General features: G+C 42.3%; 1 protein-coding gene across 2 annotated transcripts in view; it reads right to left on the reverse strand.

Annotated features, from left to right (window-relative positions):
* ttc27 (tetratricopeptide repeat domain 27) overlaps nucleotides 1-20,442 on the reverse strand; it is a 250,402-nt gene that overhangs the window by 55,222 nt on the left and 174,738 nt on the right. For both annotated transcript variants that reach the window (XM_059985627.1, XM_059985628.1), the window contains 2 exons: nucleotides 5,892-5,944; nucleotides 2,873-3,038 (listed from right to left, as the gene is read on the reverse strand). In XM_059985627.1, coding sequence (XP_059841610.1) covers nucleotides 2,873-3,038; nucleotides 5,892-5,944 — 219 coding nt within the window. The remainder of the gene's footprint in view (nucleotides 1-2,872; nucleotides 3,039-5,891; nucleotides 5,945-20,442) is intronic.

Here is a 20,442-nt window from a genome sequence, read left to right on the forward strand (position 1 = left end):
TGTTTGAATTCAGAAAAATTGAGGCCAAAATCCACAAGAGGCACTGCAAATCCACCCGTGGTGGGGTTATTTTATGATAAAGGAAATCATTATTTTGTGCTTGTTTTTTTCCCCACAGGGTGTTTTTGGTAACGTCTTCTCACATTTCTACATTTATCACAACAGAATGTTATGCTTCTTCTCTCTAACTGCCGACTCACGTGAAAACCAACCAATTACTGGAGCTGGAGACAATCCACAACTCTCGATATTCATAACATCATTGGAAACCCATCCCATCACGGTCACTGTCTATTCAATCTCCAGCCATCTGGTTGTAGATACAGAAACAGTTCAGCCAAGATAGTTACGACTGATAAACAGCTTCTTCTCAATGGCTTTTGTACAGCTGAATAATGCTACACTCCAGTTTGCCAATGGCTTTTGAGAGTTATGGACTATCCAAGTTACTTGTTGCATGTAAATACAGGATTTTTTTTTTAGTTAAGCCATACAACATGCACTGTAAATATCTGTTTTGCACTGACTGGAGTAGCAGTGCAAACTTGTTGTCTTGAGTAATGACAATAAAGTTCTACTCTATTCTAACTGGCTTGTATTTAGTTTACGACAAAACTTTCAGGTTAGACCATTGATTCTGTATTTTTTTGACTACATTCATGCCACCAGCAAACAAGATCACAGTACCTAACTGTTCTATGTAATGAAGTAGATGTGACATGGTTTATGTTAAACTAAATTTTAAAGAAATGTCAAAACCCAAAAAGATTCTTGAAAATTTGCATTCTTGATTGTGGAGTCTAACATACTGTATCCAAGCAGAACAAAATTTAACACCGCAGTTACAATGCAAATTATTTTCCAATGTTAACCTTTGCTGCACAATTTTAACAAATCAGCATAAATTGGTATTAAAGCATTACCATAAAACAGCAGCTTTATTTCTATCACAGGAAAATGCCTTTCCACCTTTGAGTACATTTACAAGGAGTGCTGCCACATGGAAGCAGCATCCATCATCAACAATTCCCACCATCCAGGCCATGCACTCTTCTCACTACTGCCTTCGGGCAGGAAGTACAGAAACTTTAGGTCTCATACCATCAATGTTGTAATTGTATTGTTAGTTAAGTTACTTTAAAAATAATGTTTGCTTTATATTAATTATTTAAATTAATTTCAACTACAAGCCATCACTAGGTAATTAACAGGTTCCATTTTTACAAATATCCTTAAATTGTTCGCGATTTGGAAAATCCATAAAAATCATTTAACATGGGACCCATACCTCCAAAGTATTGTAATGAATGGCATCAAAACTCTTGATTGATAAGAACAATTACTAGAATGGTTGAGAGACAAAAATCTAAGCTCTGCCATTTGTAGTTATAAACACATGTCCGTACATTAGACTTTTGAATTTAATAATGATTTGGGAAATGGCTCACAAGTGCGGCTGTCAGAAACTCCTAACATGAAGATGGAATGCACCTTTAACCTTGATTAACAGATGGAACAGTGATTTTTTAAAAGGTTTCCAGGATAGTCTGGGGACAGAGCCTCACAATCTGCTAACTCTAGCTGAGTCAATACTCACAAAGGTATGTTGCTTTGACAAACGACTGCGGCTGCAAGGCTGGCAAAATAACTGAGCCCATTGGGCTACATAATATGCAGCTGTGTGATAGCTCGAAAGGTGTGGGGAATGCTAGGAGAGTTGCAGATCCAGTACAATATGGTCCACTGTAGTTTAACCAGCAAATTATTTATTTCTGTTCAAGAAACCAAAATTCTCATATTAACCAGGATGAGTGAAGTCAAGGAAAATAACCTGGAATAATTTTATAAGTTCTACAGAAATTGAGAAGTGAATGAGGCTTGGCTTCAGGTTGAACCCTTGTCCTCTCAGGTCAAGAAACAACATCCTAGCCCATCGTAATCACTTCGTTCTGCTAACTTTCTTATTACCTTGAATCAAAGTCTCAGAGTTCTAATCTTGTTGAAAAGAAAAATAAGGACAGCAGTGATAATAGAAGAGTTAAGTTTTGCTTAAGACAGCAATAATATTTAAGTATTACAAGCAGGATTCTTTGTCACTCATTGCATCAGAATTCCCAGTCAGACTAATTTTTTTTAACCAAGTTAACTTAACAGTAAATTCTTTAAAATTCATCGAGTGTAAAGCTCTGGAAAATTGTACTCATTGTCTCCAATACAAAAAAACCTACTGACCTGCTTCTGTATATTAGTTGTGATACTTCATTGTAACTAATGCTACCAAGCACAGAGGAATCCCTGAGAACAGTGACAAGATGTGTCATGTGTTTAGGGCCCTCTACTAGCAATTTAAGGAAGCTCATTTTCTCAGTTTGATGGTTTCTTACTGTCTGCCCTACCTTGGCCTCATAATTTTATACACCTCAATCTTGTTGCATCTGAGCTCGCTCAGCTCCAAAGAAAACAAACCCAGCTTATCTAGTCTCTCCTTGACTCTACAGTACTATTTCCCATTAATACATATACATATCACATTATTATCCAGAGAGAATTCTTCTATTGAATAATGTATGCTGGATGACACGATCAAAGTGTTCATAATATTCACCCTGGCTTATTCTGCTCAACTAATATCTGAACACATATTTTCTATTTTCAGCAAGCTACTGCCATTTAGCAGTAAAAGTCTCTTCTTAAAAATATATATAGAAATGTCGGGTGGGTTAAGAGTAGAAAAAAACCCATATTGGACCATGTACAATTTAACCACTGATCAGGAAATCAAACATCTTCCTCTCACACAGTGGGTTACATTCAAAACAATAAGGTAGCAGGACAGAAAGCAATCTGAAAACAAAATTTAAAAAGAACTCACCTGAATATCTTTGTAATTGTCCTTTAGGTCCATGAGTCGATGGTATGACTTAATAGCATCTCCAAACTCGCCAACATCTATGCAGGTAAGAATATAGTTCTCCCAAATCTGCCAATGTTCATAGTTACATTTAATAGCTTCCTGGAGTGACCGTAGAGCTTTATCTCTGTGTGCAAATGGAGTTATGCAATGATTATCCATAATATAATGAATCATCCTTATCATACCAAGTGGAATCAATGAATCCTGGCCCTTCAGCGATGATGTAACAAAACACACTTTTCACCATTGCATTCTAACCAAGTAACAACAGCTTTGATTCAGTAACTGGGTCTGAATATAACATTCTGAAGATCATCCCCAGCAAACATTACAAGGGAAACCTTTCTTTAACTACTGTAATCAAACCAGGGCAGTATTTTTACGTATATTCTTGATATAAAATGACACAATGCCTCCTACCCACCTCCCACATTGGGCAGGAGCTACAGCAGCCTTAAGTCAACATCACCAAGTTCAGGAACAGTTACGACCCTTCAACAATCAGGCTCCTGAAATAACATGGATAACTTCACTTACCTCAATGCCGAACTGACTCCACACCCTACAGACTCACTTTCAAGGACTCTACAACTCAGTATTATTTATTTACTTTTTTAAAAAATTTGCATATTTTGGCTTCTTTTGTACATTGGTTGTTTGTCAGTCTTTGTTATTTGTAGTTTTTCATAAATTTAATTGTATTTGTTTATTTTCCTGTAAATGCCTAGAAGATAACAAATCTCAAGATAGTACAGGTCGACCTTCTATAATCCGGCACCATAGGGACCTGAGGACTGGCAGATTAGTGAAAATGCCGAATTACAGAAGGATCACATTAAGCAATAGCTAACCGCCTCATCATACCTTTAAAATATCATGTAAATCAGTACAAGTTCAATAATAATGAAACAGAAATATTAAATGAGTAGCAAGTGCAATTTTAATAAACTAATATACTGTACAGGCACAGATAAAATAAAGGGTACAGGTAAATGTACAGGAATTAATTTATACAGAACAGTTAAGCATTTCACCTTCTAAAATGAGACGTTTAATATACCTTCAGGCAAAGTTACATGTTTGCAAGTGTGGGGTTCTCAGGATCATTAACATCTTCATCTTGAAAAATGAGTGAAGTATCAGGAACTGGTACTGAAACTGGCACAAGTTGATGGTGGCACTGTTGATGGTGGCAGCACCTCTGGGTGAGCAGAAGTAGAAGTCGGAGAAAGGAGGTCTTCTACACGCCACATTTCATGCGATCGCCAGTCAGTTGGGGATTTGGTGCAGGGTCTTTCCTCTTCACTCGCAGGAAACCCTCGTTAGTTTCTTTTCCTCCGCTTGGTAATATGATTAAATTCAGCGGGTCACCACATCTGATCTGAGTTCATAGGCAGAAGAGAACGGAGCACTGGCCAAGTGACACTGGAGGGCATGACTGCCGGCAGGCGTGCGAAAAGGTGGACCCACCCAGCGCGTGCCAGCTCTCCCACCACTGGCGGGTGAGATGGGCGGGTGCCAGGCGGCTACACCTCACACAATTGATATTAATAAGTGCAGGAATCGCCTATCTGTGCTTACAAGAGCGCGCCAACACGTAAACAGATCTAGCGCAACCAAAACAATGCGCAGCAGATTGGTACGGTGGTCCAGGAAATTTGAAAGTACAGTTGCATGGAAAATTCAAAATTAGTGCTGGATTATTGAAGGAACTGGATTACAGGTAGTCGGATTAGTGAAGGTCGACATATATATGGCGACATATACGTACTTTCACAATAAATCTACTTTGAACTTTAAATTTTGTATGAAAATGGCCCAACGGTTTGGCAATTTGATCACAGTATCACAATATTAATCAGGCTCAATTGATGAACCTCTCACCTCTGATGCAAGCTGTCGGAGCTTTAACCACTGCTGCAGTGAACTTAACTCAAAAATTTTGGTGCATTATTATAGAAGTACTGCACCAACAGTGATGCAGTATAATATTCAACTCTCAGTAAAATGAAAAAATGTCAGGGTACCATTTTCATAGAGCAGTTCTTCCAAGTATCCTGACCAATATTTATCCTACAATTCACAAGAGTATAACAGATTATCTGATCATCACCACATTACTTTTCATGGGAACATATCAATACAAAAAGTGTCTGCATAATTAAGAGAACCAAGGGAAATCTAGTATGCACAGGAAACTGGCAGTTGGGTAAAAGATTAGACACAGAATTATTGAGTGCAGAGCAGATGTTAGGGGCCAAATGACTTCTTGAGCTATTTCAAAATCACAATACTGATTACACTTCAATGTAAGTGCACTGAAGCATTCTGAAGTTGTGAAAGAAATATATCAACACAAGTCTTAATTTTTGCCCTTTATCTTTCAATAAGACTTATGTAAAAAGTTCATATCTGAGTTATTCAAAGCCAGTTTTATCAGTATATCATTAATCAAATATTGTAGAAACAAGAACCATTGATGTAAATTGTGTTACGTATATGTCTGTAACAAAGTGTTTCTTAAGTCAAATAACACATTTAAGGCCATGTCTCAGATAAGGTTAGCTTGTCTGGGACAGGCCCGTTTAAATATAAAATATAAGTCAAACAGACAACAGGCGCTGTAAATCGGAAATAAAAACAGAAAATGTTGGAAACACTCAGTTGATCCTGTAGCATCCGTGGAGAGTGAAAAAAGGAGTTGAGGTTTCGGCTTTGAGACCCCTATCAGAACGTCTGACCAACAGTCCTGGACTGAAATGTCAACTCTGCTCTTCTTTCTACAGATGCTGCCTGACTGACCTGCTGAGTGTGTCCAACATATTCTGTTTTTAGTTGAAATGCCTGATTCAATGGAAGACTTATACAAACAATAAGACAGACAAGTAAATACAGAACTTTTATAAACATTAATCATCCACCTCCAGTCAAACTGGTATTGTAGCATCTCATAAAGAACAGGAAGCCAACCACTTACTTTTCTTTAAGTCGGATATATGCTGTTGATAGATTGTTCCAAGCTTCTGCGTTCTAAAAGCAAAGAAACAAATGAAACGACTTCACTGTTTAAATGAAAATTAAATGGGTATTATTGCATGTATTACTGCCCATAATAGAAAATAATATTTGAATAGCCTTTGAACAATCAGAGCAGCCTTAATAATTCAGATTAAAAATGGAGTCTTCAGTTTATAGCAAGGTAGTACTTATACCGATATTAAATTATATAAAAAAGTAACAGGAACTAGAAGCTTGTTGCAAAGCCACAATTCATGCTTAGGTCATTATGATTTCTAAGTTTTTGTTGGTTTCCTAGCAGCTGATGTTTTCAAAATCAAATGAACATTTCAGAGGAAAAGCTGGAAATGTGAAATGGTCTAAAAGTTGGCATTTCCTGCAAGTATACTGAATGTTCTAATTCAAACTTATACCACACATGAGCATAAAATATTCACGTTCACTCAATCATTCTCTCTAATTACCAGCTCTCCAAATTCAATGAGGGAAGTGTTTGCCAGTTCTACAACTATTCTTATTTTTGGTAGCCAACATCTGCACCAAGCAAGGAAACATTCTTTATTCTGCCCAACAATATGTCATCATCTTAGAGAGCTTGTGAGAAAACTTGCATATTTATTTGACAGGTGTGAGGTTGAAAATCTATTCTGATTAGGAAATGCATAAATACTAAAGCAAATCACTTAACCAGTCGTCCAGATGGAAAAGTAAATAAGATATAGAATAAACCACATTCAACCATATTCAATTTCAAATAAAAAAAATGCAACACTTCATCCAGGTTCTCCTCTTCATATGATAAACATATCTTGATATGGAATTACAATCATAATAAATGAATGAAAAATCAAAATATTACAGTGATAAATAATATTGATCAGTGACATTCTTCCACACCTCCTATTGCACTTGACAATTGTAGTGCTGTTTCTGCCATGAATATGTCCTTGATAACTGTTAGGGCAAATCCTGAACTTAGGGTATCAGATATTAACTTCAGCAACCAACTTTCAGACCTGAATATGGATTATGGATTGAATTCCAAACATTGCTCAAAACAATAAATTGCAGATCAGGAAACACCCACCTGACTGATATATATCTGCATCTGTATGAATGCAATCAAAATCCCATTGCATGAATAGGACTCAGAGACCACAGTGATTAACACTCACATTGGGTGTATTGGTTGGAAGATCCACAGGCGTTTGAAAACTACATGTAACTCAAAAGAAGCATTATGTCATCATTGTAACCACAGAAATTGTCCTGTTACATTTGTTCTTTAACATGTAAAAATATACTGTAACGTTGGATCGGGGAGTCTCCCTCTCCCTCTTGTGACTCCAAAGGCTGTCAGCTTGTGTGTGTGTGTCCTGAATAGAAGTCTACTTTATATCTACCAACTGCGTCTCTCTGGTAACCCTGTTGACATTACAACAATAACCAACCATCATGGACGTGGTCACCAGCCCTATGAAGAAGCTTCGATGCACAAGATACGAACATAATTTGTACACCAGGTACATGAATAGTCAACTGCCGGTCTTCCATAAAAAAAAACCCTGCCCAGGCTTGCGTCCTGGAAACTTTCCAAGGTGCTAATCCATGGCCTATCGAGACAAATGGAGGCCTACTACACATGAATAGTAGGAACTATTTTCAAAATGAAGGCACATGTCAATTGTTACAAGCCAATTGGCTATCAAAAATTATAAACTTATAACAAAGATTTTGTAACAAAACACTTCATATCAAGATGATATTGTGGATGTTTTTATGTCTCCTTCATCTATCAAGCTGTTCATATTCCTTCTTCTCTCAAGCACTTATTAGCTTTTTCCTTTGTGTGCCTCAATGCAACTCATTTCAACTACTACACGAGTTCAGGTTACACCCCGCTTGATTTCCTTGGTTACTATACTGTATTTATGGCCCCTGGTTTTGGACTTCCCCCAAATAGCAGTTTGTGATTTGAGGCAACACAGACCTACCATATAAACTGTCACAGTAAACATGTTCCAACTACAGACCAAACATATGATCTTGAAATATGTTCTGTGCATTCTACCTCAAAATCCTGCCACTCTGAATTAAAATTCGAGTAACATGTTCCAGTATTCTCCTTGAATGCTGAATGTGATTTAAATGCAATAAAAGCATAATGCAGGCTGACAAGATCTCCACCAGCTAAGTTTAATGAGGTGACAGGTTTTTCAGGCCAATTTATTATATAATATTCAAATTATTTTGAAGAGTCACACACATTGTCAATTAAGGTACTGGCAATAAACCACATTTAACAATGAGGGAAAGTGATGAAAAAAAGCAAGCTGGATATATTCAGCTTTGCAGGTTGGATCAGAAAAACAAAGAGAAACAGGGACACTGACATGTTAATCAGTCCTGTTGCACAGACAACATGCAATCTGTCCATCTAATCCTTTTATTTCCTAAAGGTGGATCAGAAAGTTACTCTATCATATCTGCCCCATTAGAATAGTTAGAAGTACTGGAGATTGTTTTGTTAGTCTGTAAAATCTGCTTAGAAAATATTCAGTGCAATAGGGTACTTGACCATCATTCTGTAATTAGCTTCCATTTACCACACCAGTTCAGAAGCCTGATGGTTGTCAGGTAGTAACCGGGTGTTGTGAGACGTAAGGCTTCAATTCCTCTTCTCCAGTGATAGTGGTGGGAAGACAGCATGGCCTGGATGTCGGAGTCCTTGATGATGGTTGTTGCTTTTTTGCGGCAGCGTTCCTTGTAAATGTGCTCAATAGTAGTGAGGGGGACATTTCCTGTGGTGGACTGGGCTGTATCCACCACTTTCTGTAGATTTTTCTGTCCTAGGCACTGGTGTTTCCATACAAGGCAGTGATCCAACCATCTATGGTACTTCCCTTGTGCATCCATAGCAGTTTTCCGAAGTTTTTGGTGACACGCCAAATTTATGAAAATTTCTAAGAAAGTAGAGGTGCTGTCATACCTTCTTTGTGATCCCTCTGATATGATAATGCCAAGTAACTTAAAAGCTACTGACTATTTCTACCTCTGATTGCCTAATGAGAACTGATTCATGGATGTCTGGCTTTTTCCTCTTATTGTTGACAATCAGCTCTGTGGTTTTGCTGACAATGGTGACAGGTTGTTGTTGTGGCACCATTCAAATAGATTTCATGTCTTCCTCCTATATATAAATTTGTTACTACCTTTGATTCAGCCAGCAACAGTAGTGTTATCAGCAAACATAAATATGGCATTGTCAGTCATAAGTACAAAGTGAGTAGAGCAGGGGGTTAAGCATAAAGACTTATGGTGTACCTGTACTGATGGTGAATGTGGAGGAGATATTGTTGCCAATCTCTACTGACTGGGACCTGCAAGTGAGGAAACTGAGGATCCAGTTGCACATGGAAGTTTTGAGGTTTAATGCTGAGCTACAGTCAATGAAGAGCATCTGATGTATGCATCTTCATTGTCCAGGTGTTCCAGAGCTGAGTGAAGGGCCATCTGAGGTGTTGTTTTGCTGACCACTCTCTATTGCACATCAATGGCTCCGCTGTGGGGAGAGGGAAGAGCACAACGATCCTTGGAGTGCACATAATGGACGATCTAACCTGGACCCATAACACCTCGTCACTTGTCAAGAAGACACAGCAGTGTCTACACTTCCTGAGGAGACTGAGGCTCCCCACACCCTTTCTAACAACTTTCTACAGGAGTACCATCGAGGGTGCCCTGTCTGGCTGCGTCATTGTGTGGTATGGAAGCTGTAAGACATTGGACCACGTGACCCTAGAGCAGATAGTTAAAATTGCCAAGAGGATCACTGGGATCTCCCTCCCCTCAATTTGTGGCATTTATCTGAGCGCTGTAGACGAAGGGCTCAAAGCATTGTTGAGACCCCTACCACCTATTCTACAATCTCTTTGACTCACTACTGTCAGGAATGAGGTACAGAAGCATCAGGACTAGGACTGCCAGACTGGGTAACAGCTTCTTCCCCCCATCCATGAGACTAATGAATACCCGGTCAGCAGCAAGGTCTCATTACTAGGACAGCAAGCTATTTACTGTACTATTCACCTGCATTTTGAATTATATTTTACCAACTTGTTTATGGCAATATTTTGTTTTCTGTGCTATGTGTAATGAATGACTTATGGGTGCACGGTGGTCCAAGGAACATTGTTGTGTATACATACAGTCAGATGACAATATCTTGTACTTGAATGTGACCTGTTGTGATAGTTGGTAAATTGGAGCAGATCGAGGTCACTCCTCTGAAAAAGCTAAGAACATTACTTATTTGAAGAGCCATATCTTGCAGCAAGTACACGTATAAACAAAGTTTTTTTTGAAAAGGTACACACTTTGGAACCAACAGTATTTTGGATCATAGGGGATTCAAAGGCTATGGTGGATCAAACAGGAAAGCACAGTTAAGATCAATATCAGAGCAACCATCATGTTAAATGATAAGTAAGTTCAACCGGCTTAATTTTCTGTTTTTGCCTTCAAAAATAATTCCACCTCACTGATGGAGTGGAATACAAGAAGAAGAATGAGAGTCAATATTTCAAGTGGTAGTTAATCACTCTATCAATCCACTAGGAGTCAATAATGTTCCAAGATCTGTAATCACTGATTCTACGTTGTGTTTACTCAGGTAAGCCAAATTAGATGGTGAAACATTGCATAGAGATTGCAGATGGACAAGAGATTCAAACTACCAACTCCAAAACCAGCACCCTCAAATATTTTTATTAATATAATTTATGCAAAAAAATATGCACATTATAATTGAGGATTTAAAAATGAGATTAGCTTCATTTGTCAGGTGTACATCGAAACATATAGCAAAATGTGTTAACTTCTTTCCAATTTTGTAATATAGACCTCCTGGCCATTAATGTTACAAAGGCAATCATTCGTCTAATTGAAGGGGAGAGTCGACTATTATCTTCATTTGGTATACCAAAAATTGCAGTGATAGAATGAGGTTGTAAATCAATATTCCAAATTGAGGAAATGGTAGCAAATATTTCCTTCCAATAATTATGTAAGGTAGGACATGACCAAAACATGTGGGTCAATGAAGCCACACCTAAATGACATCTGTCACATTGAGGATTAACATGAGAATAAAACCGAGCAAGCTTATCTTTAGACATATGAGCTGTATGTACGACCTTAAATTGTATTAGAGCATGTTTAGCACATATAGAAGAAGAATTAACCATTTGTAAAATTTTTTCCCATTTTTCCATTGATATATTGTATTGAAGTTCTTTTTCCCATTTCTGTTTAATTCTGCCCGATACCTCTGGTTGTATCTTCATAATCATATTATAAATAAAAGCCACTAATCTCTTCTGACAGGGATTTAAAGTAAAAATCATATCTGAAAAATCTATCAAAGTTGAATTAGGAAAGGATGGTAAAACTTTATATAAAAAATTTCTAATTTGTAAATATCTAAAAAAAATTGGAAAGAAGTAGATCCTCCTACATTTCAGTGGTTTTCTCAAACTATTTCTTGTTTAAGTTTAGAAAAAATTAGAAGTACTATTTTCGATTCATCAATTAAATTTGAAGAAACTTGGGGACCGTTCATTCGATACTCTCATATGAATTAATTTGGCTTCTTCCAGACCTTTACTCTTTTTATTCTATTCTGGTATGGAGTTCCGGAGTTTCTGACACTATCAGATACATATAAACTATTATTATTGCCCATGTTAGTTTAGGTTTATTTTTTTTCTATTCCTTAATATACATTTTTTCCTGTATTTTATTTTTTTTTCTTTTGATGATTATTTTTAATCTTTTTCATGTATAATCAATATAGGTTAGATTGATTATTGTACGATCATCATTTTTGCTGATAGTTTAATAAGATATTGTTATCTTGTTACTAATTTAATTTTAAATTTAATGTATTCATAACCTATTTAATACAATACTATGTTATGTTTTTTTATATATGAAATTTAATAAAAAGATTGAAAAAGAAAGAAATGTGTTAACTGAGTCAATGACCAACTTAGTCCAAAAGGATGTGCTGGGGGCAGTTGTCATGATAGCAGCACAAACATGGCATACCCACACCTACTAACCTGTGTGTCTTTGGAACGTGGGTGGAAACTGAAGCGCTCGGAGAAAACACACATGGCAATGGGGAGAACGTACAAACTCCTCAAGGGCAGTGACGGAAATTGAACCCTAATCGCTGTCGCATTAAAGCATTATGCTAACCACTACTCTACTGTGCCGCCTGATGACAACCACTTCATTTCACAACCCTAAAACCCAATTTCCTACAAAGGGTGTTGGGGCTGTCAAATAGAATAGTTGTCATTAAACCTGAATCAAAACTATTACTTTTCTACCCTCCTAAATTTTCTTTCCATATGTCAAGTTGAATTTGTGGAAAGCAGGCTTCAGACAATTTGATTTATTCCATGTAATATTACGAAATAGCAGACAGTATAACATACAGCAAAGACTATTAGTGTCCAGAAAAGAGCAAAACTGCAATACTAAAGGACCCATGCTCCAGAAACCATGTGCCTTAACCAAAGCTACTTAAGTATTGTTACAATATTGACACCTAACCAGTGATTTGGAAAATCCACCATCAATAAGGAATAAACCTATAAAATATTAGTGAGGCCGCCACAAGAGTATGGTTGCAGTTCTAGTCACCACACTATTGGATAGGTTTGCATCTGAGATGGTGGAGAGGATGCTCTCAGATGGAGCTATGAGGAAAGAATGGACAAACTGGGTTGGCTTTCCCTGGAGTGAATTTGCTGAGAGCGACCTAAATGGGATAAACAAAATTATGAAAAAGACAAATGGGATGAATTTTCTCCTCTTAACAGAAATGTCTATGACCAAAAACACATCAGTTTAAGGTAAGGAGTATGAAATTTATAAATGATTTGCAGAAGATGTTTTTTCATCCGGAGTGCAATTGGAATCTGGAATGCATAGTTCAAAAGAGGGGAGAGTGTGGAGGAAGGAGTTTATTAGATAAGCACTTGAAACCATAACAGGGAAGGTCACAGTGAATACTGAAAATGGGTTTAGTAAGCAGCAGTGCTTAATGGCTGGTGTGGAGTTTTCCGTTTGAAGGCAGTTTCTATGTTGTATATCTCTAAACTCAAGAAACTCTCCATTATCCAGAACCAACCAGCCTGTTTGATTCATACCTTGTACAGCATATGAGGCACTCCCTCCCATCAACAATGGTGCTATTGCTCCAATGTGTGCCAAAGGGAAATTGCTGTACAATTACTTTCCAAAGCTGCTTCAACAGGACCTTCTAAACCCGCAAATTGTACCAGCCAGTCTATGGAAACATGCTTCGCTCCCAAGTCTCATATAGCTCTGACCTAGATTTAGCACTATTCCTTCATTGTCAACAGATCAATGGAATTGGAATGCTGAGCAACAGTGGTGTCAAAATACCTTCACCCATGATACTGCAGTGAAGCAAGGAAGCTGCACAACACATTGGTAATAGGTAGATAAAGCTGACCTTAGCAGTGAATCTCACATCCAGCAATTAAGTAAATTAAATATTTAAGATATTAAGCAAAATGGGTGCCGTGTGAAATTCCTTTTGAGATACAGTACTGTGCAAGAGTCGGAGGCATGCAAATATATAGCTAGATTGCCTAAGACTTTTGCACAGTACTGTATTTGTCAATATGGAGCACACAGCGAGTTTATAAATCTGGTGGGAGCAAAGAATGTTGGGAATGGAGAGGGTGTAGCGCCACGAGAGTTGTGGGATGGTGGCAGAGAAGGACTGCCAGGTGTGGGTACAGACACACCCAGTCCTGAGACAAAAGGCAAGGTCATTTGATTCCAAAAAATTGGTTTATTGATCATTACAAAATATCGCTCTGGTGCTTCCCACTTCCTTCTCTCTGTCCCCGTCCCACTCTTAGTTCACAATAGCGACCCATATCAGAATCAGGTTATTACTCTTATGTGTCATGAAATTAGTTTTTTTGTTGCAGCAGTACAATGCAATACATGAAATTACACCAGTACTGTGAAAAAGTTTTAGGCAGCCTAGCTATATATATGTGCCCAAGACATTTGCACAGTACTGTTGTAATTATTTCTAAACATCACAATTACATTATCTTACTCTTTTACTGAAAATAATTGTTAGAAGCAGAAGGTATCTAATGGTTATGGTCAAATTAATACAATGTCATATCATAGTCACATTGTCTCCCTTAGGTTTGGAATTTTCGGAATGAAATACTGCGTCAATAGCCTCAGCTTTGATTCGATGGCTAGCACTCTTTGTTAGCAATAAGACCAAGGAACTGATTGTAGACTTTAGACTTCAGGAGAAAGAAACCAAGGATCCATGAGCCTGTAGTCATCAAAGGATCAGAAGTGGAGAGGGTCAGTAACTTCAAATTCTTGGGTGTCACTATCTCACAGCACCTGTCCTGGGCACATCATATATATATACTTGCAAAGAAAGCATGACAATGCCTCTTCCTCGTGAGTCTGTGAATATTCAGTATATCATCAAAAACCCTGACAAACTTTTATAGATGTGTGATGGAAAGTGTACTGACTGGCTGCATTATGGCCTGGTATGAAAACACCAATGCCTTTGAGCAGCAAGTCCCAAAAAAGGTAGTGGAACTATCCCAGTACATCACAGGTAAAGCCCTCCCAACCATTGAGCACATCTATATGTAATGTTGCTGTAGAAAAGCAGCATCACAGGTCCTCACCACCCTTTCCTGCTGTCACAGGAAAGCAGCATCCATCATAAAGACCATGTTCTCTTCTTGCTGCTGCCATCAGGAAGGAGGTACAGAAGCCCCACCACGCCACCAGGTTCAGGAACAGCAGGCTTTTGAACCAGAGGGGATAACTTCACTCAACCTGCAGATGTTCCCACAACCTATGGACTCACTTTCAAGGATTCAGTGTTCTCGTTATTTATTGCTTAATGGTTCTTTGTCCTGTTGGATGCAGTCTTTCAGTGATGCTATTATGTTTCTTGTATTGCCCACAAGAAAATGAATCTCAGTACAGTACACACTTTGATAATAAACTTACTTTGAACTTACCTACCTCCTAGCTCATGTTTGGAAAACATTTTAAACCACAGCCCAACCTGGTCTCTCAGGTCTCTAAAAAAGAACCATGGTACCATTTTGAAGAATAAGTTCCCAAATCAAAATTAAATTTGATCATCAGATTATTTGTACAACACACGCAAACTTCCCAAACCATAATCATCAATGCACTTCAAGTGAAAATACTGCATTGGGCACAGGAAGCACTTCGAAACAGCGCAAAGTTGCGACGGATACTATTAAATGCTAGCCTTTATAGTAATGACCACAGAAGCATTAGGTTAAAAAAATCTTGGAATAAAAAGGTAGAATCAGTAAAAACTAATCATGAAACTGTCAGTATGCTCTCACAAACTGTGCACCCTCTCCCAAATGATTCAATAATACCATTTATGGAAGGATTTCTGCCATCTGTCCCTGTATGTTACAGCAATACCTCTCCAAAATGATTAGCTCCCGTCTGCTTGTGAAGTAGCTCAGCAAGAAGCTGAGATCTACCAAACAAGAGACAAACACTACCCACCCTAGGAAACAGAACTGATCTTGCCCATGACAGCTATGCGTTGAGATTCAAACAAAACGATTGAGCTGTTGTAGAACCAAACAGCTTTGATTGATGTTAATTCAAGAGACTAGAGCAACTCAGGTAGGAAAGAAATCTGATATAGTGGAGCCACCGTGAGCAATACAAAACAGCTATTTACTTTCAGAAAGATTTTAATTGGGAAGGACTCACCATTTTCTTTCCTCTACAATTAAGCTCAGAAAATAATAAATTTTTTTTAAGTTTTCTATGCACAAGAAGAAAGTATTCTTGGCAGTGTTCATGAAATTCTTACAGATGACATGGTCTTGGTGTAAACTAAACAGCTGTTCCTATTAAGCTGTGAAGTAAGTGGGATATTGGGCTATCAGCCATCAGTATTTTAAATCAAAGTATTTACAGGAAAATAAAGTGCAAATGTATTTCATAGAGTCCTAATTGACAGCTTTAGCCAAGGCATAAATATACTATGCAGAATGATTTGAATGTCAATGGGTAATGAACTTTAAAAAATGCTATCACTCAGAATTATCCAGAATCAGTACCAAATTTACTATCACTGACAGATGTCATGAAATTCAGTGCTTTGCAGCAGGGAAAGCCATAAAAACCACTATAAGTTTAAAAAATAAACAAGTAGTGCAAAAGATGAACAATGATGTTCATGGAAGATTAACCACTTCACAGTACTAGGTTATCTCACCAATGTGCAAAGTGAAGATTACTTGCAGTCACTCTACTTTTTCCAATAATAAGAACATTAAACAGACCATTAGTTATCAAAGTTCTTGACATTTAGCAACTAACATCATGAACAAAGCTCTTATTGAGGCTTTTGTTTGAGGCCTTCCATTGTTTCGGGGTTGACAATGGATAGCACATCTCAGCTGTCTTTGTGATACACAAATCACGGCAGTGTAGCGGTGTGCTACAAACAGCGCTAAAATTACGACACGGAGTCGGTAACTGCAGTCGAAGGAAAAAACTTTATTCGAAAACTTCAGCCTCACTTTTAAGCCTCTGTCAACCGGCCCCCCATGGCGAAGAGGCTCCAAAGCTCTGTGCTCGCAAACCCCCGTAGGCTATCTAATTGTGAGTCGGTTCGCATACGCTAGGAAATGAGCCGCCACATAACCCCCCCCCAGAACCGGCGATACACCCCCCAATGTCCACAGCCTGGGCCAGAACCTGCTTGGGAGGTCGGCCTCTGCGCCGAGGCGCCGGAAACTCGGCCGGTTGCGCCAGGTCCACATGGGCCGGCTTGAGGCGGTCCACCGTGAAAACCTCCTCCTTCCCCCCAACGTCCAGCACGAACGTGGACCCGTTGTTCCGGAGCACCGTAAACGGCCCCTCGTATGGCCGCTGCAGCGGTGGCCGATGCCCGCCCCTTCGTACAAACACAAACTTACAGTTCCGTAGGTCTTTGGGTACGCAGGTCGGGTGCCGCCCATGCTGTGAAGTGGGTATGGGGGCCAGGTTACCGAGCTTCTCGCGAAGTCTGCCCAGGACTGCAGCGGGTTCTTCCTCTTGCCCCCTCGGGGCTGGTAGGAACTCCCCGGGGACGGCCAGGGGCGCGCCGTATACCAACTCGGCCGACGAGGCGTGCAGGTCGTCCTTGGGCGCTGTGCGGATGCCGAGAAGGACCCAGGGAAGCTCGTCCGCCCAGTTGGCTCCTCGCAGGCGGGCCATGAGGGCCGACTTCAGGTGACGGTGGAAACGCTCCACTAGCCCGTTCGACTGTGGGTGGTAGGCAGTGGTGTGGTGCAGCTGAGTCCCCAAAAGGCTGGCCATAGCTGACCACAGGCTGGAGGTGAACTGGGCGCCTCTGTCGGAGGTAATGTGGGCTGGTACACCAAAGCGGGATATCCAGGTGGCGATCAGGGCTCGGGCGCAAGATTCGGAGGTGGTGTCGGTGAGCGGGACCGCCTCTGGCCATCTTGTGAACCGGTCCACGATAGTCAGGAGGTAACGCGCTCCGCGCGACACTGGCAGGGGGCCCACGATATCCACATGAATGTGGTCGAAACGCCGGTGGGTGGGATGGAACTGCTGCGGTGGGGCTTTGGTGTGCCGCTGAACCTTGGCCGTCTGGCAGTGCATGCACGTCCTGGCCCATTCACTGACCTGTTTGCGGAGTCCGTGCCAAACGAACCTGCTGGAAACCATCCGGACAGTTGTCCGGATGGAGGGATGCGCCAAGTTATGAATGGAGTCGAAAACACGTCGCCGCCAGGCTGCAGGGACGACCGGACGGGGCTGGTTGGTGGCGACGTCACAGAGTAGGGTCCTCTCACCTGGGCCCACGGGGAGGTCCTGGAGCTGCAAACCAGAGACTGCAGTCCTGTAACTCGGAATCTCCTCATCTACCTGCTGTGCCTCTGCCAGTGCCTCAAAGTCTACCCCTTGGGAAAGGGCATGAACGGTAGGGCGAGAGAGCGCATCCGCCACGACATTGTCCTTACCCGAGACGTGCCGGACATCCGTTGTGTATTCAGAGATGTAGGACAGGTGGCGTTGCTGGCGGGATGACCAGGGGTCGGATGCTTTCGTAAACGCAAAGGTAAGCGGTTTGTGGTCCGTGAACGCGGTGAAGGGCCGACCTTCTAGGAAGTACCTGAAATGCCGGATTGCCAGGTAGAGCGCCAACAGTTCCCGGTCAAAAGCACTGTACTTGAGCTCGGGTGGCCGCAGGTGTTTGCTGAAAAACGCCAGGGGTTGCCAGCGACCTGCGATGAGCTGCTCCAGCACCCCACCGACTGCCGTGTTTGATGCGTCCACTGTGAGGGCGGTAGGGGTGTCCATTCTGGGATGTACTAGCATTGCGGCGTCAGCCAAAGCTTCCTTCGTTTGAACGAAAGCGGCGGCGGACTCCTCGTCCCAGGTAATGTCCTTGCTCGGACCCGACATCAGGGCGAACAGGGGGCGCATGATCCGGGCAGCTGAAGGGAGGAAGCGGCGGTAGAAATTGACCATACCTACGAATTCCTGAAGGCCTTTGACCGTGGTGGGTCGGGGGAAGTGGCGGACCGCATCTACCTTAGCGGGCAGAGGGGTTGCCCCGTCTTTAGTAATCCTGTGGCCCAGGAAGTCAATGGTATCAAGTCCGAACTGGCATTTGGCAGGGTTGATTGTAAGACCGTACTCACTCAGCCGGGCGCAGAGTTGACGGAGGTGGGACAGATGCTCCTGACGACTGCCGCTGGCTATGAGGATGTCATCCAAATAGATGAACGCGAAGTCCAGGTCCCGTCCCACCGCGTCCATTAACCGCTGGAACGTCTGTGCGGCATTCTTCAGGCCGAACGGCATGCGGAGGAACTCGAAGAGGCCAAACGGGGTGATGAGAGCCGTCTTGGGGACGTCGTCAGGATGCATCGGGATTTGATGGTACCCTCGGACAAGGTCGACCTTGGAGAAGATCCGGGCGCCGTGCAGGTTTGCCGCAAAGTCCTGAATGTGCGGCACAGGGTAGCGGTCCGGTGTGGTAGCCTCGTTCAGCCTGCGGTAGTCGCCGCACGGTCTCCAGCCCCCCGTCGCTTTGGGCACCATGTGCAGGGGGGAAGCCCAGGGGCTGTCGGACCGCCGGATGATCCCCAATTCCTCCATTCTCTGGAACTCCTCCTTCGCCAGTCGGAGCTTGTCCGGGGGAAGCCGCCGAGCACGGGCATGGAGGGGTGGTCCCTGTGTCGGGATGTGGTGCTGTACGCCGTGCCTGGGCATGGCTGCTGTGAACTGCGGTGCCAGAACCGATGGGAACTCCGCCAGGACCCTGGTGAAGTCGTTGTCGGACAGCATGATGGAGCCGAGGTGAGGGGCTGGCAACTGGGCCGCGCCCAGGGAGAACGTCTGAAAGGTCTCGGCGTGTACCAGTCTCTTCCTGGGCAGGTCAACCAGCAGGCTGTGAGCTCGCAAAAAATCCGCACCCAGAAGCGGTTGGGCTACGGCGGCCAGTGTGAAGTCCCACGTGAACTGGCTGGGGCCGAACTGTAGCTGCACCTGACGGGTGCCATAGGTCCTTACTGTGCTGCCATTCACGGCCCTCAGGGGGGGACCCGGTGCCCTGCTGCGAGTGTCGTAACTTGTCGGAGGTAAAACGCTGACCTCAGCCCCAGTATCGACCAAAAAGCGGCGTCCCGACCTGCTATCCCACACATACAGGAGGCTATCCCGATGGCCAGCTGCCGTAGCCATCAGCGGCGGCTGGCCCTGGCGTTTCCCGGGAACTTGCAGGGCGGGCGGCAACGGCGGGCTTCTGCGCCCCACCGCTGGTGGTAGAAGCACCAGTGGTCATTGGGCCGGGGGTTAGTGGGCTCTGCGGCCGGGCCTGGACTGGTTTGCTGCCGGGAGCGTGGCTGGGAGATCTGCGCGATGGACGCCCCGCTCACCTTTTTGGCGTTCCACAGCAAGTCCGCCCGGGCTGCCACCTTCCGGGGGTCACTGAAATCCGCGTCGGACAGCAGCAGGCGTATGTCCTCGGGCAGCTGCTCCAGGAATGCCTGCTCAAACATGAGGCCTGTGTGTCCCTCGGCCAGAGACAACATCTCGTTCATTAAAGCCGATGGAGGTCTGTCGCCCAAGCCATCCAGGTGCAGTAAACGGGCAGCCCGCTCGCGCCGTGAGAGTCCGAAAGTCCTGAGGAGCAGGGCTTTGAATTCCGTGTACTTGCCGTCTGCCGGGGGCGACTGTACGAACTCCGCGACCTGGGCAGCTGTGTCCTGGTCGAGGGAGCCCACCACGTAGTAGTAGCGGGTGTCTTCTGAGGTGATCCGGCGAACGTGGAATTGGGCTTCGGCTTGCTGGAACCATAGGTTCGGTTGCTGTGTCCAGAAACCCGGCAG

The sequence above is a fragment of the Hypanus sabinus genome, chromosome 12 (genome assembly GCF_030144855.1).
Source record: "Hypanus sabinus isolate sHypSab1 chromosome 12, sHypSab1.hap1, whole genome shotgun sequence".
Taxonomy (NCBI): Eukaryota; Metazoa; Chordata; class Chondrichthyes; order Myliobatiformes; family Dasyatidae; genus Hypanus; species Hypanus sabinus.